This window comes from Populus trichocarpa, chromosome 18, assembly GCF_000002775.5.
Source record: "Populus trichocarpa isolate Nisqually-1 chromosome 18, P.trichocarpa_v4.1, whole genome shotgun sequence".
NCBI classification, from domain to species: domain Eukaryota; kingdom Viridiplantae; phylum Streptophyta; class Magnoliopsida; order Malpighiales; family Salicaceae; genus Populus; species Populus trichocarpa.
The window spans coordinates 11,365,099-11,388,580 of NC_037302.2; the positions used below are offsets into that span (position 1 = coordinate 11,365,099).

The 23,482-nt window shown below is 32.9% G+C and overlaps 2 protein-coding genes across 4 annotated transcripts; both read right to left on the bottom strand.

Moving 5' to 3' along the window:
• Positions 1-968: 968 nt before the first annotated feature.
• Positions 969-19,769, bottom strand: LOC18107767 (uncharacterized). Of its 3 annotated transcripts, none has more exons than XM_052448989.1 (4): positions 19,760-19,769; positions 3,777-3,894; positions 1,687-1,766; positions 969-1,342 (listed from the first exon to the last, which is right to left on the bottom strand). In XM_052448989.1, the coding sequence occupies exons 2-4, from the start codon at positions 3,879-3,881 to the stop codon at positions 1,273-1,275; spliced, it is 255 nt and encodes an 84-aa protein (XP_052304949.1). In that variant the 5' UTR covers positions 3,882-3,894; positions 19,760-19,769; the 3' UTR covers positions 969-1,272. The 3 variants fall into 3 exon arrangements, with proteins under 3 accessions (XP_052304949.1, XP_024445481.1, XP_024445482.1); XM_024589713.2 differs by lacking the exon at positions 19,760-19,769 and adding an exon at positions 5,096-5,207; XM_024589714.2 differs by lacking the exon at positions 19,760-19,769 and adding an exon at positions 5,096-5,200 and having other exon boundaries at positions 3,777-3,915.
• Positions 13,663-16,083, bottom strand: LOC7488976 (AAA-ATPase At5g57480). Its single transcript, XM_024589520.2, has one exon. It carries the CDS (start codon positions 15,492-15,494, stop codon positions 13,953-13,955), a length of 1,542 nt encoding a protein of 513 aa, XP_024445288.1. The 5' UTR covers positions 15,495-16,083; the 3' UTR covers positions 13,663-13,952.
• Positions 19,770-23,482: the final 3,713 nt, after the last annotated feature.

Consider the following 23,482-nt stretch of genomic DNA (forward strand, 5'->3'; position numbering starts at 1 on the left):
AAAACTTAAATACTGCTAAATAATCTTTTAATGACAGTGAACTACTAGAAAATATCAAATTACGCCACTATTTCCCAGTGAAGACAAATAATAAATCTACTATAGCAATCCACGATAACCTTATCGGCCGCACGCTATATATTGAGTTAAATATATCCCTATGAATGAGAGGCTGCTCCCATCGTGATGCAAATATGTCATCACGTAGGCCCAGCCAATCAGTTCAAAGTCTCCATCCTTTCCAGTCTCATATCATATATCCTTCATAACACTTCACCCTTCTCAACACACGATCCGATCCTAGTAATTGAATCAGATTACAGTCCCTGAAGTAGGCTGGAGAAAAGTTTCAATTTAGATACATTTTAGAGGCGCAAATGCAGGAAGATTACAAATACATCACCAAAATTGAATAATGTGAAATTTTATAAAATCAAAGTGCATTCAGTTTTAACCTAACCATTATATTATTTATCTGATAGTTTCTTTCATGGAAGCAAGTTCGAATCTGATTCCGATTTATTTAGTTTTTATATAATAAACAAATAAAAAAACCCTCCTCTGTTGCATAACCCAAAATCCAATCAATGAAAAAAATAAGTGTAATAAACATAGTATGTAAGAAAAACTATGTTTACTAAATGGGCGAAAACAAATACATTATTTATGAATGGGTGATAATAATATCACTCGACCATCGACAATGGCACTCAGTGCTTGTGGAATGCTGAAATGCACTGTTGGGTGGAGTGCTGTAATGCAAGTAGTTCAAGTGGCAAGATAATTAAACGATTTACTTGAATAGATTTTTCAAAAAAACAAAGAAGCATTTAGAGTAGCAGGAATAAGATCCGGAAACGAAGAAAGTGAGGCCATTGTACTGGTAAATTTTGCTACAACTACCCTAATTTATCCAACTTTGAAATCATTGTGCCTTGCTTTGTGTTTGTCAGGTGATAAAAAATAAATGGCACATCACTAAAGAAGCTTCATGTAGGGCAACATCTGCAAAGTTGAGACAATGTTTTACAACTTCGATAATATTTTGATTCCAAATATTGTCGAGGAAAGTACTCACATCAATTTACCTTTTGTACTCAATGAACCAAATCATTATTGCAAAGCGAAAGGCTAGAATACCTGTGCCGCCACCCCAAATGCGAATATTTGTTACAATTCACCCATTTGATGAGATAACCAAAAGTTGGAAGCCTAGCAAACACAAGATTGGAACAAATGGAAATCTCACGAATGCAGTGAAAGAAGCTGTTTTTACTCAAGTTGCACCTCTCTCCTTGGGGGATCAATTTGCAAATAGGTGTACGGCTCTGTTGGTTCCTCCCTGCATAACCACACAACTTGTCACGTGCTCTTACTACTACCACTACTGGAAATTTGTTTTTTTGAAAAAACTAACACTATTGATGATGCAGCCATTTACACTCATAAACATCAAAGAGGTATGTAGTATGAAGATGAGCTTAAGTGCCATCACTAGGGGTGTGTAACCACGGCAGGTCTCAGATTGTGGGATTTGACCAGAGTACTGAGATAAAGCAACTTAAAATGCTTTGTCAGTGTTTCTTAAAAAATTACCAATCAAGGGCTCAAGTGGCATTCCAGAGAAGTCATGGAAACTAGTTGAGAGCACAGACAAGGATACTCCAAATCTAAGCCAAAACATACCCAGGTTTAGAGCGCATGCATTGCCAGAAGAGCTTGAAAGGTCCAGGAACTGTCTTAAACGGGTTTCCCTCAAAACAAGCCTACACCATAGGAAAACAAAATGACACATTCAGAACATATAATGAAAAAGCAATGAAAATTTTTTATTCACACTAACAACTAAGCAGATTTGCTCCAACCCCCCCCCCCCCCCCCCAGCATAGTACATCGGTAAGGAAAAACATCATGTTCATGGCTGATGAAAAAGTAAAATGGTCCTTAACTTTCTTTTTTATAGGAAGTGCCAGCATGGCCAGAGAAAACAGATAACCTAATTGTTTCCACATACAGGAACTGATACAAATCTATCATAATCCTTAGGAGTCAGTATCAAATATCAATAAAAATATTTTTATTCATCTAATGAAAAAAGAGACATTTTCCAGAATTTTTATGATGTATTTTACTTCTAGTTTATGATATCATTTTCAGAACCAGAAAAATAATATCAGTCTAGGATTAATAGTTTTATTTGAATATTATGAAATAGGTTCAGTTTATTCCCTTGAGGCACATAAACAGCATGCAACTCCACTAAATTTCCAAATAGAAGTAAAGAACTAATCAGACATCAATGTAAAAGCATGGTGCAGGGACAGTTTCTCCCACTGGTTTTGCATTGGACAGCATTATTCTACAGCTGCATGGCTACATATCTATTGGCTGCAAATATACACTTAAGTTTTAAGTCGTCATACCCGATTACTTTAATCAATGCTACACCAAGTGATTTTTTGTTTTTCACTTTAGGTCTTTTTAATTAGAAATGTTTGTTTAAAATTAATTTGATTCAATACTAGGATTTGTTATTGTTAGATTGTGAGTCTACGAATGTGGCTTACTATAAAGTAACGGTAGACTTTTGATGCTTGAAGGCCATGAGTGCCTAACTCTTCCATGTAGTTCTTTTCTTATTTTCTTCTGTTGTTCACATGATAAACTATTATGACTCCAAATTCTACTCTCAAACCATTTGAAATTTAAGTGTTAATCTCATGAAAACCATTTGATATCATAGATTGTTATCCATCAAGTACCAAAATGACAACAAATAAAGCATTTTAAGATTTTCTTTTTCCAACTATTGTAAAGATAACACAAAAATTTTCTGCACATAGTAACAACGCAGATTTTTAGTAAATCAAGATGATTTTTTTTTTTTTTGAAGATAAGTAACCAAGATGTAAAAATATCACAGAGATAACAAAGCTTACACAGAAATTCTGTAAAGTGATGAAATGAAGCCCAAGTAACTTCCTAACATCAACTAAAACTATCTTACATAAAAAAAATGCTTTATTAACATTCTTAAGAATAAAATGTAGCATGCCAAGAAGAGCAGTTGATCTTTTACAACTCGTGGATGGATCAAGGTTGATACTGATGGTGGAAGCATGGGAAATGCAGGTATTACCAGGAGCTGATGGCTTACGTCAAAACTCAACTGGTTTCTTGTTCGGTGGGTTTGCAGCAATGCTGGGAATTAATCTTCTGCTGAATCTGAATGGTGAGCATTAAAAACTGATCTTGATCTTGATTCTTAGAAGAAGTGGTTTTCTGAGAAATCATTCTTGAAGTTGATTAGAGGGTGGTTTATTCAGCTGCTTCAGATAAATGGTTGTCTATGCATTTGATGGTAATATTTAGCAGGCCAACTACACTCATGTTTCCTAAGTTGTCATGATGACAATTTTTCTAATTGTGATCTACTTCATTAACGTCAAATCAGACCCCCAGAACTCTCCAAATAACATAAAGCGCAGACTCAATATCTTACAAGCAGCGGTGCTCATTTTGGTTATCAGCAAAAGAGGATGAGATAATCAGTGTCATTTGGCAGAAAACACGGGAACTAAAATATTCTTAATCTTAAAAACTGTTAATTTCCAACTACTAAATATGCTGTTCCACAAACCTGTTTGAAAATTTTCAAGAATAATTAAAGAGAAAATATTAAGAAAACAAAGAAATAATATAAATAATTAAACCTTTTGAACCCAAAAACCAACATTCTGGAAGGAAAAAAAATTTGAAAACCATAAGATAAGAACCTGGATAACATCCTCAGCTCGATCATTGCATCGATGTGCCTTTGGTTCGCGATTGTCTCCTTCTGGCATCCCCCATGGACTCTCTCTTCTTGGCACCTTGCTCATTTTCTCCCTACCTCTAAATATTGTTTACAGGAAACTTTTGAAAATTATATGAAGAAAATAATGTCATAAAATTTGTCACCCATGATTAGCATAAGCTTCAATACAAATGGAAATCCAATGAATCAATACTGTAAATTATCATAGAAAATAAAGCCTTTATCAATTATTGCAACATATGTGAAAAGTTGATTCATGAAAAAGGAAGCTTGCACAACTTCAAGATAATAGGTAAACATTCAATTTATTTGCAAAATCAATGAGTTAAAATTACTTGCCAGCAGCATGGATGGCTATCGCTATAGTATTTATTTACTTGCCTTGTTATCGCAGTGTAAAAATCAATTACAGTTAAATTCTTACATTTCTTGCATTGCAGTTTTTTTTTCACAGATTCATTCTTCCACACCAGAAAACTTAAAACATACTGGAAGTTAAACATCAAATCGCACATATCCTCTCTATAGAGGAAAAAAAGTTCAGTGAGTTTTAACCTGATTGTAGGAGAAATGTACTATTGCAAAAAATTAAAAAAAGTACAGGAAATGAAAGAAGAAAAAACTTGAAGGGGTACAAGAAAACTAATTATTTGATTATAAAACTTCACATTTCGCAACATCCCAGATGCAATTTACTAGTGACATTAAAATTCAACGATTCAAAAGTCTTAGAAACTAAACATGCAGATAATTTTAATGTTGATTACCTAAAACAACGAAGCACAACAACTTTCTGCAGCTAAAATGATCTGAAAACCCTACATTTCTTTTTTCTTTAAGTAGCTTTGTGGTATTTCAGAACACAGGCAGGCATCATACTCATGCATACACAACAAAAGATGAAATAAGCAACCAGAAATTGCATATTTTTTCTTCAATCCTCAACACCATAACTAATAAAACAAGAATTTAGGGCATATATATGCAAAATTTTTGCAGCAAACTATAAGATGAAGGACTTGACAGATGTCTAAAAACTAAGTATAAAAGAAATTAAAAAGTACCTAGAATAAATAAAAATAAATAAACAATCAAACCCTAAAATCCTATTTGGGATAAATCCGCATTCAATGAGCTTGAAAAAAGCTTCAGGAAGAGTAAAACAATCGCATTTGCACATGTGATTTTATATAGAAGGAACAAGAATTTTGGGGCAGAGAGAAAAGCAATAAGGCGGTAAAAAAAAAAAAAAGCAAAGAAGACGATGAAGCTCCATACCAGTGAGTGTCCTGGTGGTGGTGGTGCTCTCTCTCGAGTTTATTTTCTTCCTAGCTGCACTTGTATTTGGGGCAGCTCCCAGCTTTGTTCTGCTCTCAAAACCAGTCCAGCATGGTTCTGGTGAACCTCCTCCATGGACTTTAAGCCCATTTATCATTAGCCCATGCTCTTGATAGGACAGGGCAATGTATGTTATGATGGGCCGCCATATCAGTGGGCTTTTACCATATTAAAAAATCCTGATTTTCCCATCAAATGTCCATTGGCACTCACGAAGCCCAGTTGTTATAGTTGGGTAATGGCATTAGATGCTTCAACTGCCATTGGGATTAGTTGAGTAGATACGATAATTAATATTCATGAGGCCCAACCTGGCCTCCAACCCAGCTCAATGCCTACATCATGAGTTGTGCGGGTCAACTCATGAGTTAATAGGTTAGTCTAAGTTTTGTTTTTGTAAAGAAAACATAAACACGATGTCGTTTTGTATTTTTATATGAATCAGAACACCAGGACTGAGTTTTGTGTTTTTTAAAGAAAACATAAAAACGATGCTGTTTTGTATTTTTATATAAAACGGAACACCAGAACAAAGTTATTATAGTGAGAAATAGTTGGACATGAAACTTAGCACAAACCCAACTCCAAGTTAGCAGGTCACCTCATCGCTTTATAACTCAGTTCATCATAAAGTTAATCAGTCTGTTTATATATTTATTTTTTGAAAAGGAAGAGAGGAATAGTAATGGATGTAATTGATATTGTCTTGAATTGTTCCATTATGCAGTCAAATCCTTGACCACCGTTATTGTATATATTTTCTTTGTTTCAAGAGCCTTGATCGGAAAATATTGCAGCAAGCAAGAGCTAAGATATATAGCATGATGCTAAAAGCTCTCCATGCCTGGTTGATCCGGCTGGTACGTATTTTGACCTGTATATATCCATTGGGACGTTGATATCTCCCATGCACGTTAATCTATCTAGCTATCTCTACCTTGGAGGGTGCGATCTTTTCCTTGACATTCAATTCTGACAGCTTCATTTCAGCGTTTCTGCAGAGGCTGCAGCTAAGTTCTAACAATAGTCTAGTCAAAATTAAGTTCTAAAAGTTATTATTTACTAGTATATCTAGAGCACATAATCCATCAAGCTCATTAATATCATCCAAAAAATGGAATAATTAATTCATGCATGTCACCATAGACCAGTATGGCTGGCTGACCCTAGACTTCTTCAGAATATGCAAATCAGTTTGAGATCTGCACCACACAAGTTATTATTCAAACCCATGATCGATCATTTTCTTTGAATGGGCTGGATAGCTAATCGACTTTTTTACTTTATTTTTTACTGGAAAAGAAAGCGTGTGATTGCTGTGTGTGGCTGTGTCCGATCACATCTGCAAGGCTAACTTCTTGTTAAGAACCAGAATTGTTCTTTTGATTTTATACCTTCATGCTTTTGCATGGTGGAAGGAAAATACGGTTCCCACCTGTTAGGAACCTTTAGAGCTTGAAGGGGACAAAGGGATGGTCGTGGGTGCCCAGAGATACGGTCCTAATTGGAGAAACATAGCATATGCAAAAAGATTGGCTCGTTGGTTCACATATTGGTCTAAAAGAATCCAATCTTTGAAAGCTTCGACGTCAAGTATTTTTGGATATTTGCCCATTATCATCTTATATTGATTATAAACCTTCATTTGTTCTAAGATTCTATAACCTTTTGACGATGGTTGATGATCTATCCAATCAATCATATATCAGTTCCCATTAATTTTTTATTGGCTCCCGTACTCCTGAATCAGAATCTGATGCTCATCAATTTTTGTTGTGGCTGATGATTTTTGTTTTTTGTAGTAAGGCTGTAACAGAACTCTATATTCAACATGTTTCACGTAAAAGAAATGGTAATTTCGCCAAGAAAAACAAAAAAACACAATCTATATACCATTAGACTTTAATCCAAATGTCATTAATGCTTAAATCTTTGTTGAAAGTTGTTTTTACTACCAGAAAATTAACAAATCAGAACATAAATGTCTATCAATAATATTCCATTGGCAATTTCTATCAAAACTAGTGATAGAGAATTTTCATCTCCAATTTCTGATTAGAATAATGACGAGCTATGTTTTGTTGATAATTTTTGAAGTTATAAAAAATTAAAAAAATCAATAAAAGTTTCATCGGTAATTATATTGGTAACTTGATACATCATGATTTACCGATAAAATTGCCAATGAAATATTATTTTCAACAAATGTAAATAATTTATAATAAATAGCTCCCTCCCCTATTCTTCTTCTTCTTCGTAATATTTTCTTGTACTATGGAATATTTTCTTGTATTCTTCATAATAATTTCTTGTATTATGGAATATATTCTTATATTAATGTATGATTTGCATGTAAGGATTTGTTTGGGATTTGAGGGAAAATGAATTTTATTTTTTTTTCGATAAAATTGAGTTTAATTTTATAATTTAGAGGGGAAAGAAGAAGACGAAGAAATACATCATATTTATATGTGCGTAAAGTGTCATGGTATTGAATCTCTCTTGTTGATGTGATTTTATTAATTCATATTAAAAGAAATTAGTTTGGTTGCAATTCTAGGGTTAGGTTATGACTACTTGAGTATAACCATGATTGGGACTTGTTTATATTTGAATTTATCCTTTAGTTTATATATAATCGGACTTTTTGGTGTTTGGATGTCGACAAAGACTCTGAAATGCGAGCAATTAAAAGGGGAAATGATGGTGAAGTTCAAGCTTCAGAGTTGAATTTTTCTTTCTGTATTTGTTTGGTTTTATATGCGTGGGAAATCAGGAGATCGAGTTCCAACTTGTATAGATGGAGGAAAGTCGTGAGTTCATACGAGAAGATAAAAGTTTTTTTTTCTTTTTCTGAAGTTATGACTGGGTGACGTGGCTATTAGTTTTAAGTTACCATCTTAATGTCATCGTTCACGTTAGGAGGAATTAGAAGTAAACATATATATATATACATGAGTAAAGTTTTGTTGTTGAATTCTCTAGATTACTTCTTCAGAAATCGAGACAAAAGTTAAAGAAGCTTTGTTCTTTCTTGTTGATCTTGACGTCCTTGCTTGTCATCGATCGATCTTGCTGCATTTGCTAGTTCTAACATGGGTTTGATTCAGCTCTTTACATTGTGTTATTTGTCTGAGAGTGTTTAGTTGTGGTTCATCTGGGTTTTTGCTTGTTTGTCTGAGAGTGTTTAGTTGTGGTTCATCTGGGTTTTGGCTTGTTGCGTACTAAGTTAACTCGATTGACTCATTAATTTATTTTTTCCATGTTCATATTTGTTAAAATCAGGAATTAACTTGTGTTATGATTTTTGGAAATCCTGAGAAAAAGTTTAAAGAGAATTATTATTAATGTTGTATCAATCAACATTAGTATTGATTATATCGGTAATCGTGTTATTAATTTAGATATCAATCATGAAAAGATACCTAATAAACATGATATTAACCTAGACTTGTCCATTTTGTACAACAAAAGTGGAATCCCTTGTTCAGAAGATTTATATTCCTGTAAAATTATTATAGAATAGTAGGTTTGTCACTCAATATAAGTTATAGTGTCCAAGTTTATTTAGTTTGATTAAATTATTTTAAGATTCATATTAAATGAAAATGAGTGACTTTGTGTGATTTTATTTTGTACGCATATAAATATTAAAGTTGCATGTTTTATCACAAGTATGACAAAATCACCATTCGAGAAACTATTATTTTAATGGGGTCATGTCTAATATTATCTTGAATAAATGACTATGATAGATGCTTGGTGGAACTATTTAAGTTAAGATAGAATATATATTTTTTGAGTTAGAATATAATTTTTTTTAAAAAAAATTAATTAATTAATGTACAAATTGACAATGGATGCAACATTGAAGGGAGAGTGTGGTCAGGAAAGTATAAAAAAATCACGTTGCAATTAATTAAATTAGACAACTGTAAGTTAGTAAATGTGCTAAAATTAATTTGAAAAAAATAAAAATAAAAGAAGTGTACTTTATACATGGGGTGAAATTAAATGGAAGAAAAATTAAGAAACATTAGATTAAAAGAAAGAAGGAACGTGGGGTTTAATGTGTAATTTAAAGAACTATGGGTCAAGAATGTAATTAAGGAAAATTAGTGAATTTTAAAAGGAATGGATAGTGTTTTTTATGGCCACAAGTGGCCGGCCAAGTGAGGAAGGAGAGGGCAAGGGAAAATTGTAAGGAAACCCTTGAAAATTCATCTTAAACACACACACACACACACACACACACACACACAAATATAACTACATAACTAAAAAATATTAATCTTAATGGCAATTCTGTCGCAAATTCCATCGGCTATGCACTCAACAATATTTAGGTTTTTTTTTAATGGATAGACAACGAAATATATCATTGGTAATTTATTTAATAGGAGAATGTGACATGAAACTGGCTAGGGTATTTTATTTTTTGGTGCAATATTCCTTCAACATTTCTAATATAATTAAAAATTACCTGTGAAAATTTCAACGAATAGAAAATTCCTAACAAAACTTTTTTCGACGATGTTTGTTAATTAGTAATTATTTTTAAATGTTTTTACACTAATTTTATGTTTTAAAAAATTAATTTGACTCGTGAGGTAACACAAGATAAAAATATAGTCGTACTCTTCGCATGCTATTATCACAAACTCCAATTGAAAAGGGATTACGAGTTTTAGTGTGTCTAACAGAGTTTTTAAACCCAGTCCGATGATCGACCCGGTTCAAGGCCCAGGTCACATGTTTTACCTGGATCACTGGGTTTTGTTCGAGTCACTCGGGTCAACCTCAATTTTTTTATAAATCAAAATGACATTGTTTTGGATAAAAAATAAATAGTGGTTGCAACCGAGTTTTGTCGGTAAATCTATCAACAACATAAGTTATCAACGCAAAGTGTTTTATGAATTCCATGTTTCGTATACGTGTACGTTATTAAATTTGATATAGAAGTTACTCGACACAAGGTCTGGATTATAGGTTGCTTTGTGACAATCACTTATTTTATAAAAAAAAATTAAACCAAGTTTGATCGATTCACGGGTCGACTCGTCAGATCAACTAAGTCAAACAAGGTAACCTCCGGGTTATTTTTTTCCGTCACCTAACTCCAACCAGGTTTAGTAACAGTGATTACTTTACCTATTTCAGAATTAAAATTTAAAGTAACTTTATACACGAGGTTAATGAATTGTGTCCAGTTTTTCACACTAAGCTGGTTATGTTTTAGGCTCTAATTACATTTTTTTTTCCCAGAAAAAGGTTCTAGCACATCTTAAAATTATGCCAAATTGCAAGAGTACTCTTTTTCTTTCAACAGATAACAACTGGTCTTGACATGAGAATGTTCTGCAAGCAACACCGTTGAATTTATTCTTGCTTATTGCAGCACGGCAATTAGGCAGCAATACTAGACTTCAATTGTTTGGTAGAGAAAGCCAACCTTACCATTCAATTTTTTCTCTCTGTGGGACATATGAACGCTTCAATGGGAAACCATAAGAATAAAAGTTGCTGTATTTTCTCGCCAATGAAGGTATACTTTATAAATATAAAGACTCAACTATTTGTTGCATAGCATGCATGGATTGCGAATAGTGATGGGTGTTGGATTGGAGCTGAGCTATCTCAAATATATACCTGCTTCGTTGTCTGTGGGCATGTCAATTCATAATTTCATACCTTTTTCTGTTCCCTTTTTCCCTTTTCTTTTCTTTTGTGTATGCATGAAATGTTGCTTGTTATAATTGAGGTGAAGACCAGAAACATTTTGGTTCAATATAACAATGATTCCTGATCTAAAGGTATGGATAGTCACAAAATGCCAAGAGGCTAGACCTGCAAAATTGTTGAAGAATCAACATTGAGGAGATACAGAATCCAAGCTCCAAACTATCAATGGTCCACCTTCGTAAATGCATCCCCCTTGTTTCCTGAAGAACTGTCACATAACTATATTCCTTCCACTCCATGCTCAGGGCCACAAATTTTGTAGGCTAATATCCAGCAAGGAAGTCCCTAGCTAGCTACGTACTCTCCCAATTAACAGCTTAAGCACGGCTGCGTATATAATTGATCTGCTTCTCCGTTACTTTCACCAACAGTACCATACCATACAGTAATTCCCTGATGCCTTCTTACTCGCCCTAGTAAATGGATGGTTTGTGGTTTCACGCTAATCTTAATCGATTCTTTCACAGTTGTCTTTTGAATTTCAAAAGTGAAGATTGCATGTTGTTCATGATACTTTCTTCGGTGTGTTTGGATTCTTCTAACATCGTTGGTCTTTAGGGTTTTTTTTCTTTTTTTCTCTCCAAACAAGTGGATGAAATCATGTGATTTGAACATTGGATACAAAAATCTAGAATAGATGTTACATTTCATGAGGAGACTCCCTTGAACGATTGATAAATCTACATGGGATTTCATGAGTATATATATATCCGATTATGACTGGATATCAAAAACATAAAAGTAAATAGCTTTGTTACTTTTCAACCAAGGGCACAAGAGAAGATCATATTAGTTGAAGAGCTGCTTAATTGCTTGTGATCAATTGAATATTGTAGTTATGAAAAACATGTACTGGGTTTGGAGGGGTGGCAAAAATTCTTGGATTTCTTCTTTTATTTGTAGCATATATTAAATAAAAACATTTTTTTTGGCTCAAAAAATTCCAATTAAGATTGCTAAAAAAATGTTTCTCATTTTGGGAAACTAAGATCTAGACTAGAATCTCTCCACTCTCCATATCCTCCTAGTATCTAGCTAGTCAAATTAACCAAGCTTTAGGGGAGAGATTTTTAGGAAAGTATATATATATATAATTAATAATATTTTTAGGAAAGTATATATAATTACTAACTTATAACAGGTCTGGCATATAAAAGCTTCGAGGAAATGGTAATCCACATGCTACTTTTAAATCCTTCCAGCATCTTGTATTAGCAAGTGCAGTTAAAGCATTGCCCATACCTAAGAAAGAAACCTTTCTCTACACTCTAAAGACGAAGGCTCTCATGTGAGACTCATCATGTTACCGTGTTGAAGCAGTGTTTGCTCATAAATGCCTCAAGACAACAAATCTTTGTGCTTGCAGTTGTTACTGCTGTCTTATTTGCGAATCCACCTCAACTCCACCCTACTTTTTGAAGGGAATATAAAGTAAAAAATGAGAGAGATTATGTACAATTGGCTTCCCCTGCCAGCTATCGTCCCACCCTTTTCCTTCACAAAAAGGCATGTTTTCCATGGAAAATGTCGAAATATTTTAATATTGGAGAGCAAATTGACACCCAGATGCCTTTCCAACTCAGTCTCGAAATCAAACAAACACGCACAGAAAAAATGTCCTCCTCTTTCTCATTGTAAATGTAGACTTTTTAGTTACTTTAGCTAATCAATCCTTCCTTTTACCAACATGAAATCTTGAGCTTGTTCAATTGTTTGCCCTTTCCATGTTTGTTTTTCCTAAAACGCCCCTTAAATCCTATCCACAAGCCATGTCACTTCAAGATTTGAATTGTTACTATTTCATAATTAGAAAATGACAAAGGAAAGTACCCACTTCAGCAAATTTTAGGGAAGAACTCGAGAAGATTATGAAAACTTTTCTTGATTACGTCCCAAGGTGGTTGCTTGGTTGTTGTTTCCCCATCCTTAAATTGGCTTCTTAAGAAAATGCTGTAAACATAAACCCATGCATCATTTTGTTCTTTTACTATCATCCTTTTGAAAACTCGTGGGAAGTGAGACAAAGAAATCCATTAATTTGACATAAAGAAAGAATTGAAAAGGACACTTTTATGCACAAGATTATTACAATATAACGTGGAATTATTTCAGATTATCTTGTGAACACATGTACTCAATAATAGATTGGTCCCCATTTTTGACCATATGAATAGTAATGCATTCGTCCATTGCAAGGATAAGGAGGGAACTACGTCTCCATCTTCGCATAATTTCAAGAAGGGCGACATTCGAATTGACAAAGAGCCTTTATTCTTGTCTTGCAAAAACAACAATGAACGGGGGTTCACATGACAATTTGTCAAGCTCTGCTACCTAACTCCTAGTCACGAGAAGCTCTTTCATTTCCGAACCATCATGTTTCACTTTCCCGTCTTGTTTCTCATGCATCGCTTCAATTCATTCAATTAGCAATTGATAACTCCGGCCACTGCGAGGCCGGTTGCTGTCACAGATCTCCCCTGAATCTTGAAGAGAAAAAACCCAGTAAAGAAAATACAAAACAAATGAAGAAGGAATAACGTGGATCCTTCCCATGTGCTCCCTCGATAGTAATTGATCACAGGCTCATTCCATTGCTAAGCTGCAATTCCCTAATTGAAAACTGTAATGGTAGAGCATGTGCGGGGGGGGGGGGGGGGGGGGGGGGGTTGCCGAGAATGAGAAAGAAAGACTGTGTCATTCTAGACCCTTGTAAACAAATAAGAAAACCCCACATGGCCAAGCCACCACACCACACCATATGCAAATAAGCTTATCTGTTGATCATATGGTACTAGTTTCATTATTTAATTAACATTAAGATAGATAATTATATTAAACATTGAAAAAAATTGGAGACCTAATATTATTATCCAGTACAGATTCACTTCCAATCTTCACAGCAGCCAACCGCAAGGCTTATGCTTGTGCACCAACAAAATTTGAAGATATAATAATACTTCAGAGACCAATATCCTTTTCATCTTTACCGTCCTGCAGCAGCAGCAGCAGCTACAAAAGAAGAAAAAAACAAAAACGTTTCATTTCTATATCATTTAATCTTCTTTTCTTCATCCTCCTCATCTTTCTTGCAGCTCTCGTCAAAGGCACAACCTTCTTTAGGACTATCCAAGGCTCTCTTCTCTTGCTCTTCCTCTTCCACGTCATTCAAATTCTTCTCTCTAACACATTCTCCACTCTTCGATTTCCTCTCTGCCCTCTCCTTCAGTGCCTCCAACAATTCAATCACTGCCTTGTCCTTGTTTCTCCTGTTCTTGATCAATAACTCACTGATATCAGCAGGAGTCATCTCTGCCTTATCAATAACCTCTTCCAATTCCTTCAAGACCCCTTCATCCAAGTCACTTTCTTCACGCCCCAAATAATTCTTCAACAAAATCTTCAATGCAGGAAATGAACAGTAATTCATGAAAACATGCATGTCCATCCTACCACTCCTTAGCAATGCAGGATCAAGTTTGTCAACGTGGTTTGTAGTGAACACAAATATCCTCTCACTCCCACAACACGACCATAAACCATCAGTAAAATTCAATAACCCAGATAAAGTTATTGAATTCCCCCCTTCATCACCAGTACCAACACCGGGGCCAGATCGCATTTCTGGGTCACAGTAACTCCTCCCAATTGAACTATTATTAGCAGTACCCTTCTTCCTATTACTCAAATTAATAGAACAATCAATATCCTCAATAACAATGATAGATTTTGAGCTTGTTTTCATCAAAAGTTTTCTAAGTTCAGAGTTATTGTGTACCTCAGTCAATTCAAGATCATAGATATCGTAACCAAGATAATTAGCCATAGCAGCAATCATGCTAGATTTACCAGTACCAGGAGGTCCATAGAGCAAATAACCTCTCTTCCAAGCTCTTCCAGTCTTTTGATAAAAAGATTGACCATTTGCAAAATCTTTCAAATCTTCCATGATCTCACCTTTCTTGGCAGGGTCCATAGCCAGAGTTTCAAAAGTACTTGGATGCTTAAATGGCACTGACTCCCAAGGATGCCCTCTTGAATCCAAAGACCCACCTCTTGAATTAGTATACAAAAGCCTGTCCTCATTTTTCCTCCTTATATCATTGGCTTTCTCCATAATGTAATCAAGATAAGAATCAAGAATCAAAGACTTGTCCTTTTTCTTGATACGTAGAGTGAAACCTCTCTTCTCATCAGGCATTGGACGCCAGGAAAATGTCTGCGCTTGCCTTTGAGTCACAATATGTTCCCAAAGGACATTGACACCATTGAAGGTGTCAAAGAGTGTGTCATTGTTTGTTAGGCCAAAAGTTATGGCACTTGAATTGAGAGCACGAGTGAGGCTCAAACGGCTACCAGAGATGGAGACAGAGGAACTTAAATAGAGCTGGACTGCGTTGTAAAGCTCGTTGGTGTTAACTCCATCAATTTCTGTGATGTCAAAGTAGCAATAAGAATTGAACACGTTAAAGATCCGGTTGAAGAGCTTGAGTGCTGCAAACCGGAGTTCTGGTGGAAACAATACTTGAAGGAGACTTTGACAAAAGGCCAAAACACCAAGTACTGAGGCCAGGGAGCCCCAATATTCCTTCATATTGGTATTCTTTTGTAAAGATTGAGAGAGGGGTGGTGTTTAGTTTTTTTTTTTTGTTTGTTTTTTGAGAGGGGAGAGGGAAAGAGGGTGGTTTTGTTTTGGTTTGAGGAGGTTTTGTAAAAGGGTCTTGCTTTAATTTATAGGACTGATGGGCCTTGGAATTTTGAGAGGTTTCTTTAGAAACTGGGAAATTTGTGGATAGAGATGGGGAATAAAGGAGAAGTAAAGGACACAAAAAGGGAAGAGAAAGGAAGGGTTTTGAGATGTGGAGAGCTTGGTTAGCCAAGATATATATATATATACAAGTACAAGGAAAACAGCAAGGTAGAGAGAGAGAGAGAGAGAGAGAGAGAGAGGAAAAAAAAACAAAAAGGGGTTTGGAGTTTTGAGCTGGAGAAGATCAGAGATGGGTCCAAGTGGGGTGGTGAAGGGTCGGGGACTTGAGTGATTTACAGGAGGTTTTGTTGGGACATTTTTACTTTCTTCCTGAACTCTATCATGGAGGATTTGAATTAAGTCTTTTGCTGACAAGAAAAAAACTGAGAGCAATTGTGCAATGAGAGAGAGAGATGATCTTTCAAGATCCATAAATGGACAATGAATGAGGCTGAAAGAGGATTTACTGCTGGACAGCAGATTTGTTGTATAATCAGAAAGGCAAAGCAATAACTATTTTGATTTTTAAAAAAAAAAACATTAAAGAAGGAGTATAGTTGAGGGAAAAAATTATAAAATAACACGGTTTATTCAAAAGCCTGTTGATATTTTAAACAGCAACATCCTTTGAAAAATATTAAATGAACATTAAAATTAACTTACCAACCGCAGAGGCACGACATTAAATGGAGAAGAAAATTTTTTTTAAAAAAAAAAAGGGAGGAGGAAATTCAAAGGCACAATGCATTACTTTTAATATGTGAAAAGCCCAGGTTGAAGTGTTTTGTCGAGCCCCATTTGACCCTTTCAGGCACACATGACAGGACTTGCATGTGGAGTCGTATTCTTTCCTCATAAAGGAAATGGTTTCTTCCACATAATTGCGTCCTCTTTTTTACTCCGCTGAAACAAAATTCTTGCTCAGAAATGGAAGATCTCCTCCTCCCCTCCTCTGCCTGCGACTGCGAGGCTCTGCCACAGAGTTTCTAGGTACGTTGAGAAAAGATCTTCAAAGATTGAGATGGATGTCTAAATAAATAGATCTCAGTCGATGTGCTAGTGATGGTGATTCTCTTTTCAGTCTTTGGATTTTACCTCCTTGGTTTGAGCCAAAACCAAGGCCTAATTCTTTAATCTGTCAGCTAACAGGTGTCAATATCTTATTGGGAATTTGGTTGCTGACCCTTCATGTACTACAACACCCGTCAAAGTCCACACACATATATACACGTACACACACACACACACAAACATGTAGGTTTGTTATGATGGGCTGTGTGCTTTAGAGCCTATCTTCGTAGCCTGTCTTTATCGTCTGAGACAGACACCTTTAATTACCTTTGTTTCTTTAATATTCTTATTAGATTTTTCTTCCCTGGAAAAAATGGCTGAGCAATATAAAAATATTCTTTAATATCCGGTTTTTGGGTTTAGATTAGTCTGCTTCACTCTGTTTTTTTTTTTTATATATTATTTTTTAATATTTAATTTATTAAAAATTAGATTTTATAATTTATTTTTTATAAAAATATCTTCAAAATGGGTTTCGAAAGTTGATTGAGGTTGGCTTATATTGATTTTTAGATTTTTTTTAATTATTTTTTTTTATTTTATTTTTTAATATTGTATCGATTAAAAATTAAATATCATAATTTTTTTAAATTTTTTTTTATATAAAATAAATATATATTTTTATATCATATTATATGTTATTCATCATAACAAAATTGAATACATAGATAATCATTATGTTTTGTATATAATTATCAAACATAATTATTTTTTTTTTTTCAGTCTTATCTCATCTATTTCCACTATCTTCATCTTTATTATCAAGAACAATAATTAAACATTACTATAATGATACAATCACCCAATAATATGAGGGGTCTATCTTTTGATTTTTTTCAAATTATTTTATATAATATACTTTTTTATTTTTTTTATATGAGAATGATTTTTTTTCACAATTTAAAACAATTTGTTCCTTGCGATCAGTGTATAATCACGTATGAAAAAGTATACATTAACTTTCATTGATATATACATAAAAAAACGGGGGAGCCTTTCACTGTCGATTATCATTTTGTACACGATGGAGAAAAAATAAAAGAATAGTTAATCTGAAAAAACATGTGTAAAAAATTACAATAAAAATAATATATATATATATATATATATATCATTCTCATTTAACATTTATGAGAATGCTTTTTTATAATATTTATATATTAGGTTAATATTATCATAAAAAAAATATTATCTTATTTGAAAGCTATAACAAAATTAGATAACATTTTAAATATTATTTTAATTTTATTTATTTATAGTAAATTTTATTCAAAATTAAAAATATCCTTTTAAAAAACAAGGGTAATATAAAAAGAAGCCAAGGGTTGGGCTTAGGAGGATGGAATCACGTGCTTGGTCTTTGCTTGGTCTAAAAAAAAAAAAGTCAGTACGTGTCTTGGACCAAGCATGTGACTTAATGGATGAATGACACATCATCAATTTTAATGTTTTTTTTAATAAAATGAATAACGTATTATCTATTTAGGAAGGCGACTTGTCATGATTTGGTTCAAATTTCGGCCTGGCGAAGGTTGATTTTGGGTTTTTGATAAAAAAAAAAAACAATTTCAAATTTGTTTTCTCATTAAAACACCTAAAAATACATTCTACTAACCTAAGTAAAGCTATTTTTAATCATGAAATACATCGAACTAGTAAAAAAATAAAAAAATTAGACTAGATAAAAAAATAAAAAAAAACAATTTTTTAGCTTTAATCTATTTTTTTTTCATGAAATATGAAGTTTCAAATTACTTTCATTGAACTCAACACTTCAAAACAATCTCATTGACATCAAAATCAACTTTATCTATTGTCAGAAAGTGGCCGACCAATCCTATTCTCGCTCATTTCTTATTTTTTGATGACTTTCTCTATACTTTCATAACATGCAGAGACTTAAAACATGATAGAAATAAAAGTTTAGGATCAAAATGTAAAATAAAAAATAAAAAGACCAAATAAAATATGAAAAATTAAAACTTCAGGGATCAAACTCAAGTTTTCGCCTCAATTTAGCAGTTGGCCTTTTTTTTGTCCTAGTTATTTCATTTTTTTATTTATCACTTTAAATTCTTTCTCATACAAGTATTAAAAAATTAGACTTCATAATTTTTAAAGATATTGTCTATACATGAATGTATGTAAAAAGAAACAAATAGCAACATTTAAAATGTTGCTAACATAATTTGAGAGGATAAAATTGAACAATAATCAATTAAAAGAAAATGACATTATTTCTTGAATAGTACCGTCCATTACAAAAAAAAAAAAAACTAAAATAAAAAGGGGAAATATTGTTCACTCCGACATAAAGTTACTATAAATTGTAACAGTGTTAGCTTCTTCTTTTTTTGTCACTCAAGTTTTTTTTTTTTTTTGGCTCTTTAATGTCATCTTTTCAAATTGGGTTTAATTGGGACCGAACTTGATATTTTGCTTTGATTGACTTAGGGTGAGGTTCTGGAATGTTGAGAGAAAAAAATAGCACTTGGTTTGCCAAAATTAAATGAAATTGTTTTGATTTAAAATAATTAAAGCTATGAAAATCAAATTGAACAATCGATAAATGTTCAACCCTTTTTTCTTAAAAGAATCAAGGACTTAATTGCACGGCCAGAGAAAAGGCCATCCCCTTTTTTTTTATCTTAATTTTTTTCTTTTCATTTTGATCTATTAAAATTTAATTTATTTTAGATGGAACTTAAACGTTTTTTTTTTGTTTCCTGGATAAGAGGAATTTGTGATATGAAGGAAACATTTAAGGCGTTGTTGATGTTTGATTTTGCAAAATTAAATTAGATTTTATTGATCTCAAGCAATTAAGGCTTAAAAGATCAAATTTAAAAAATAATAATAATAATAATTACAAGACTGAGGTAAATGAGTAATGTATAAAATGCTACTACTTGCATTGCACGCGCCAACGTGTAAAAGATGTCGTTGCCCTCAAGTAGCACGTGCAACGTCATATGGTGGTGGAATGCCACCTTCTTTTGTAGTGTTTGACTCATCTCGGTAAGCCCTTATTGGTGATGCAGTGCGTGTACATGTGGGTGGTGTGTGGGTCTTCCTTTATCTTTTTTCTTCTCCTCTCTCTTATCTCTCCCCTCTCCTTTTTTCCACACAAATTCTCTCTAAAATTACAAGGTGTCCTACTTTTTTTATGTCAAATCTCATCCTCATTATTTTGATTGATATTTATTTTGTGTTGGATTTTTCTTTAATTTCATCCTTCATTATTAGGTTTACTGAGAATTGGACTTCATGGTTGTTTCTGGTTCTCCTTTTATGAGGTAATTCAAAACTCATAACCTAGGTCATAATTTTGGAATGTTAGCCTAGATTGACTTATGTTTTTTAGGTCATTTTTTAAAATTGATTTTTTTCATATCCATCCTTCAATACAAAGTTAGTTGGGGATTATGCTTTATAATTTTTTTTCTCTTTCCTTTATACGAAGTTATCATGGTCTCATGACTTGGGTTATAGGCTTGGCGGGTTAGCCAGTTTGACATGGTTTCTTTTTTTCATCGCTTTTTTTAAATTTATTTTTTACAATTTCACTCCTTAAAATTTGGTTGGTTTGGAAATTTAATTTGTAATTTTTTTTCAAGTTGTTTTCTGCAAGGTTATCCTATTCTCATTACTTGGGTCACTGGTTTGAAAGACCGACTTTAATTTTTTTTTTTTCAATTTGCTTTCATTTCTCATTATATGGGTTACATATTGGATGATTTAATTAAGGTTGACTAAATCAATCCATTATGTCATTGTTTATATATTTTACAATAAAAAAAAGTTGTTTTGTATTTCACAAGTTATCGGATAACATGTATCAAGTGTTTTTATTAGTAATTATTTTTAAATGTTTTTACACTATTTTTATGTTTTAAAAAATTAATCTGACTCGTAACACAAGACAAAAATATAGTAGTACTTTTGGCATACTATTATCACAAACTCCAAGTGAAAAGGGATTACGTGTTTTAGTGTGTCTAACAGAGTTTTTAAATTCAGCCCGGTGGTCGACCTGGTTCAAGGTCTAGGTCGCAAGTTTTACCCGAGTCAACCCCAATTTTTTTATAAATTAAAATGATATCGTTTTGGTTAAAAAATAAATAATGGTCGTAACTGAAGTTTTACCAGATCTTACCGGATCAACAAAATCAACCGGGTTATTAACTTTTTTTTTTTTTTAAATCCAGCTCAATTCTCACATATCAAGATTTCAAGTTAACCTGTCGTACGGGTTTTAAAACTATGGAATCTAGGTGTAATGTAATCTTAATTTTTTTTATTTATACTTCAGCCATTGATATTCTTTTTCTTTACCTCAACAATCGATCCTCCCCTTTCTATTCTCCGTCCAATCTCATCCATCGTAATCGTGCATGGTTTTAAAATCCGATCCAGACAGGTTGATTCTGAACCCGGGTGACCTAGAGCCTGAACCGGTCTAGATTAACACAAAGACGACCTGAGAATTTAGCGTGGCAAAATCCGATCGACCTAGTGAAACCCGGATGAGAACCGGGTTTATTTTTAAAGCTGTTGATTGATTCTTCACGTAGTGATCATTTCCACTACACAAGAACAAGAACAGGAAAACCAAAATGGGATTCAATTAAGATCAAATTAAACAAAATAAACTAGAGATTTAAGTAAACAAATTAAGATCGCACAAGACCTACATGTGCAAAACCGTATTTTTTCATCACTACCTCGATAATCTGGTAGCGAGCGAGAGAAGGAGAGAAAAATAAAAGAGATCTTCTAGAATGATCTACCTGCAAAAGAGAGATATCAAATCGAATCGAAATGATTATTCATTTCATCGATTAAGAGAAGATAAAACAGTGAGAGAAATTAAGAAGCTGTGGAAAAAAAAGTTATCCTAAGTTTTTCTTTTTGATTTTGTATTTTCTCGGCAACCAAACATAAATTAACAGGGAGAGGATGAGAGCGAGAGAGAGAAGACCTGAGATTTGAGAGAAGTGGAGTGAGTAGTGGCCACAAGAAATAAAATGAGAAAGGGAGTGGTGCTCGCGTGTCAGTTCAGGACGACTCCTCTCCTTATTATATACGCCAACTGAAAATAGTGTTTTTAGTTCATTTGGGTCAACCGGGTTGACCCGAGTCCCGGACCTGATCCCGAATTTACTCCGGTTTTAAAACTATGCCCTCATGATTGTTTTCTCATTTTGTATAATATGGCTTTTACTTAAAATAATAATAACAAATAATCCATATAATTCAATTTCACTAAAAAAAAAAAGCAGGGGCAGGGGCAGGGGCAGGGTACATTTAAATTAAACAATTTTTTATCCCACTACAATATAACTACTGTAATGTTGATAAATTAATACCCAATAAATTAATAATCTCAAATAACTAGTATATTTTTATTGGTTCTGAGTTGGAACTAATATAATAAATTAATAATTTTCCAAATTTATAAGATAATACATTTTAAAAACCACATAGATTCCATTTGATATATAAATTAATAATTTATTTATGCATCAAAATTATATATATAAAAAAAATTAGAAGGTATTTGTAAAATATAACTCTAATGTTACTTCTTTTAAAATTAATATGTCATTGGACCTTATCTTTATTGGAGGAAGGTAGGATATCCTTTCAACTTTACAATGACGGTCACTTGGGGTCTTTTCGAAAACATAAAATTATTTTGCTTTTCCATTTTTTATTTTTTATTTTTTATTTAATTTCATTATTTAAAAAAATAAAAAATATGTTCATATATTAAAAACCGGGAATAATTTTTCCACTGAAAAAATAAAAAATACAAAAATATTTCTCATAAAAAACTAAATTTATAACACTCATTTTAATATTTTGTATTTTCTAATATAATTTTAAATTTTAAATTTTATTTTATTGAGATTAAAAGTATCATAAAAAATTTAAGCATTTTAACTAAAAAGGAAATGTTTTATATTTGATTTATAATAAAAAATAAATTTATGACATTAAATAAATATGAAAATGTGAAAAATAATTTAATATTTTACATTGTTAAGAAACTCTTGAATATAAAAAATTATATTATTTGGAAAATAATAAAAAAATCATGAAAAATATCTAAAATAAATGTGCAGGAAATCCGTGCGTAAGTGAATGACAATGAGAACGCTCAGACTGAGATTTGTTGTTCGAAGTCAGTGGCGAAGAGAGAAGAACGGCTAATTGGGTAGACTTGTCCTAGAGCTGGGTGGATTAAGGTCAATACGGATGGTGCTGCAAAAAGGGAACCCCGTTTTAGCTAGCGGAGGTGGATTATTAGGGATGATTGATGCAACTCAATTCATGGATTTTCAGTTAACTTGGGAGTCTGTTCTTCAGTTAAAGCAGAGACGTGGGCAGCTTTTATTGGCTTGAATCTAGCCTGGACTTTGGGCTATCCGCATGTTCAATTGGAAATTTGGAATACTTTGCTGTTCATAAATGTAATAACGGTTGGTTTTTAAAGTAAATTTTATTTGAAAAATTATAGAAAAAATATATTTTTTTAAAAAAATTATTTTTAACATCAAAATAATTTAAAAACAAAAAAAAATTAATTCAATTTTTTTTTAAAATTTTAACAAAAAACAAATTAAAACTCACTCCTAAACACTCAATAAGACTTGCACTTTTCCTCAACATGATCTCAATGTGAGCCTTTATTAATATAAACTTTAAAGGGCGTGGAAGTTTCACTATAGCAATAAATATAGTTTAGATGCACCATC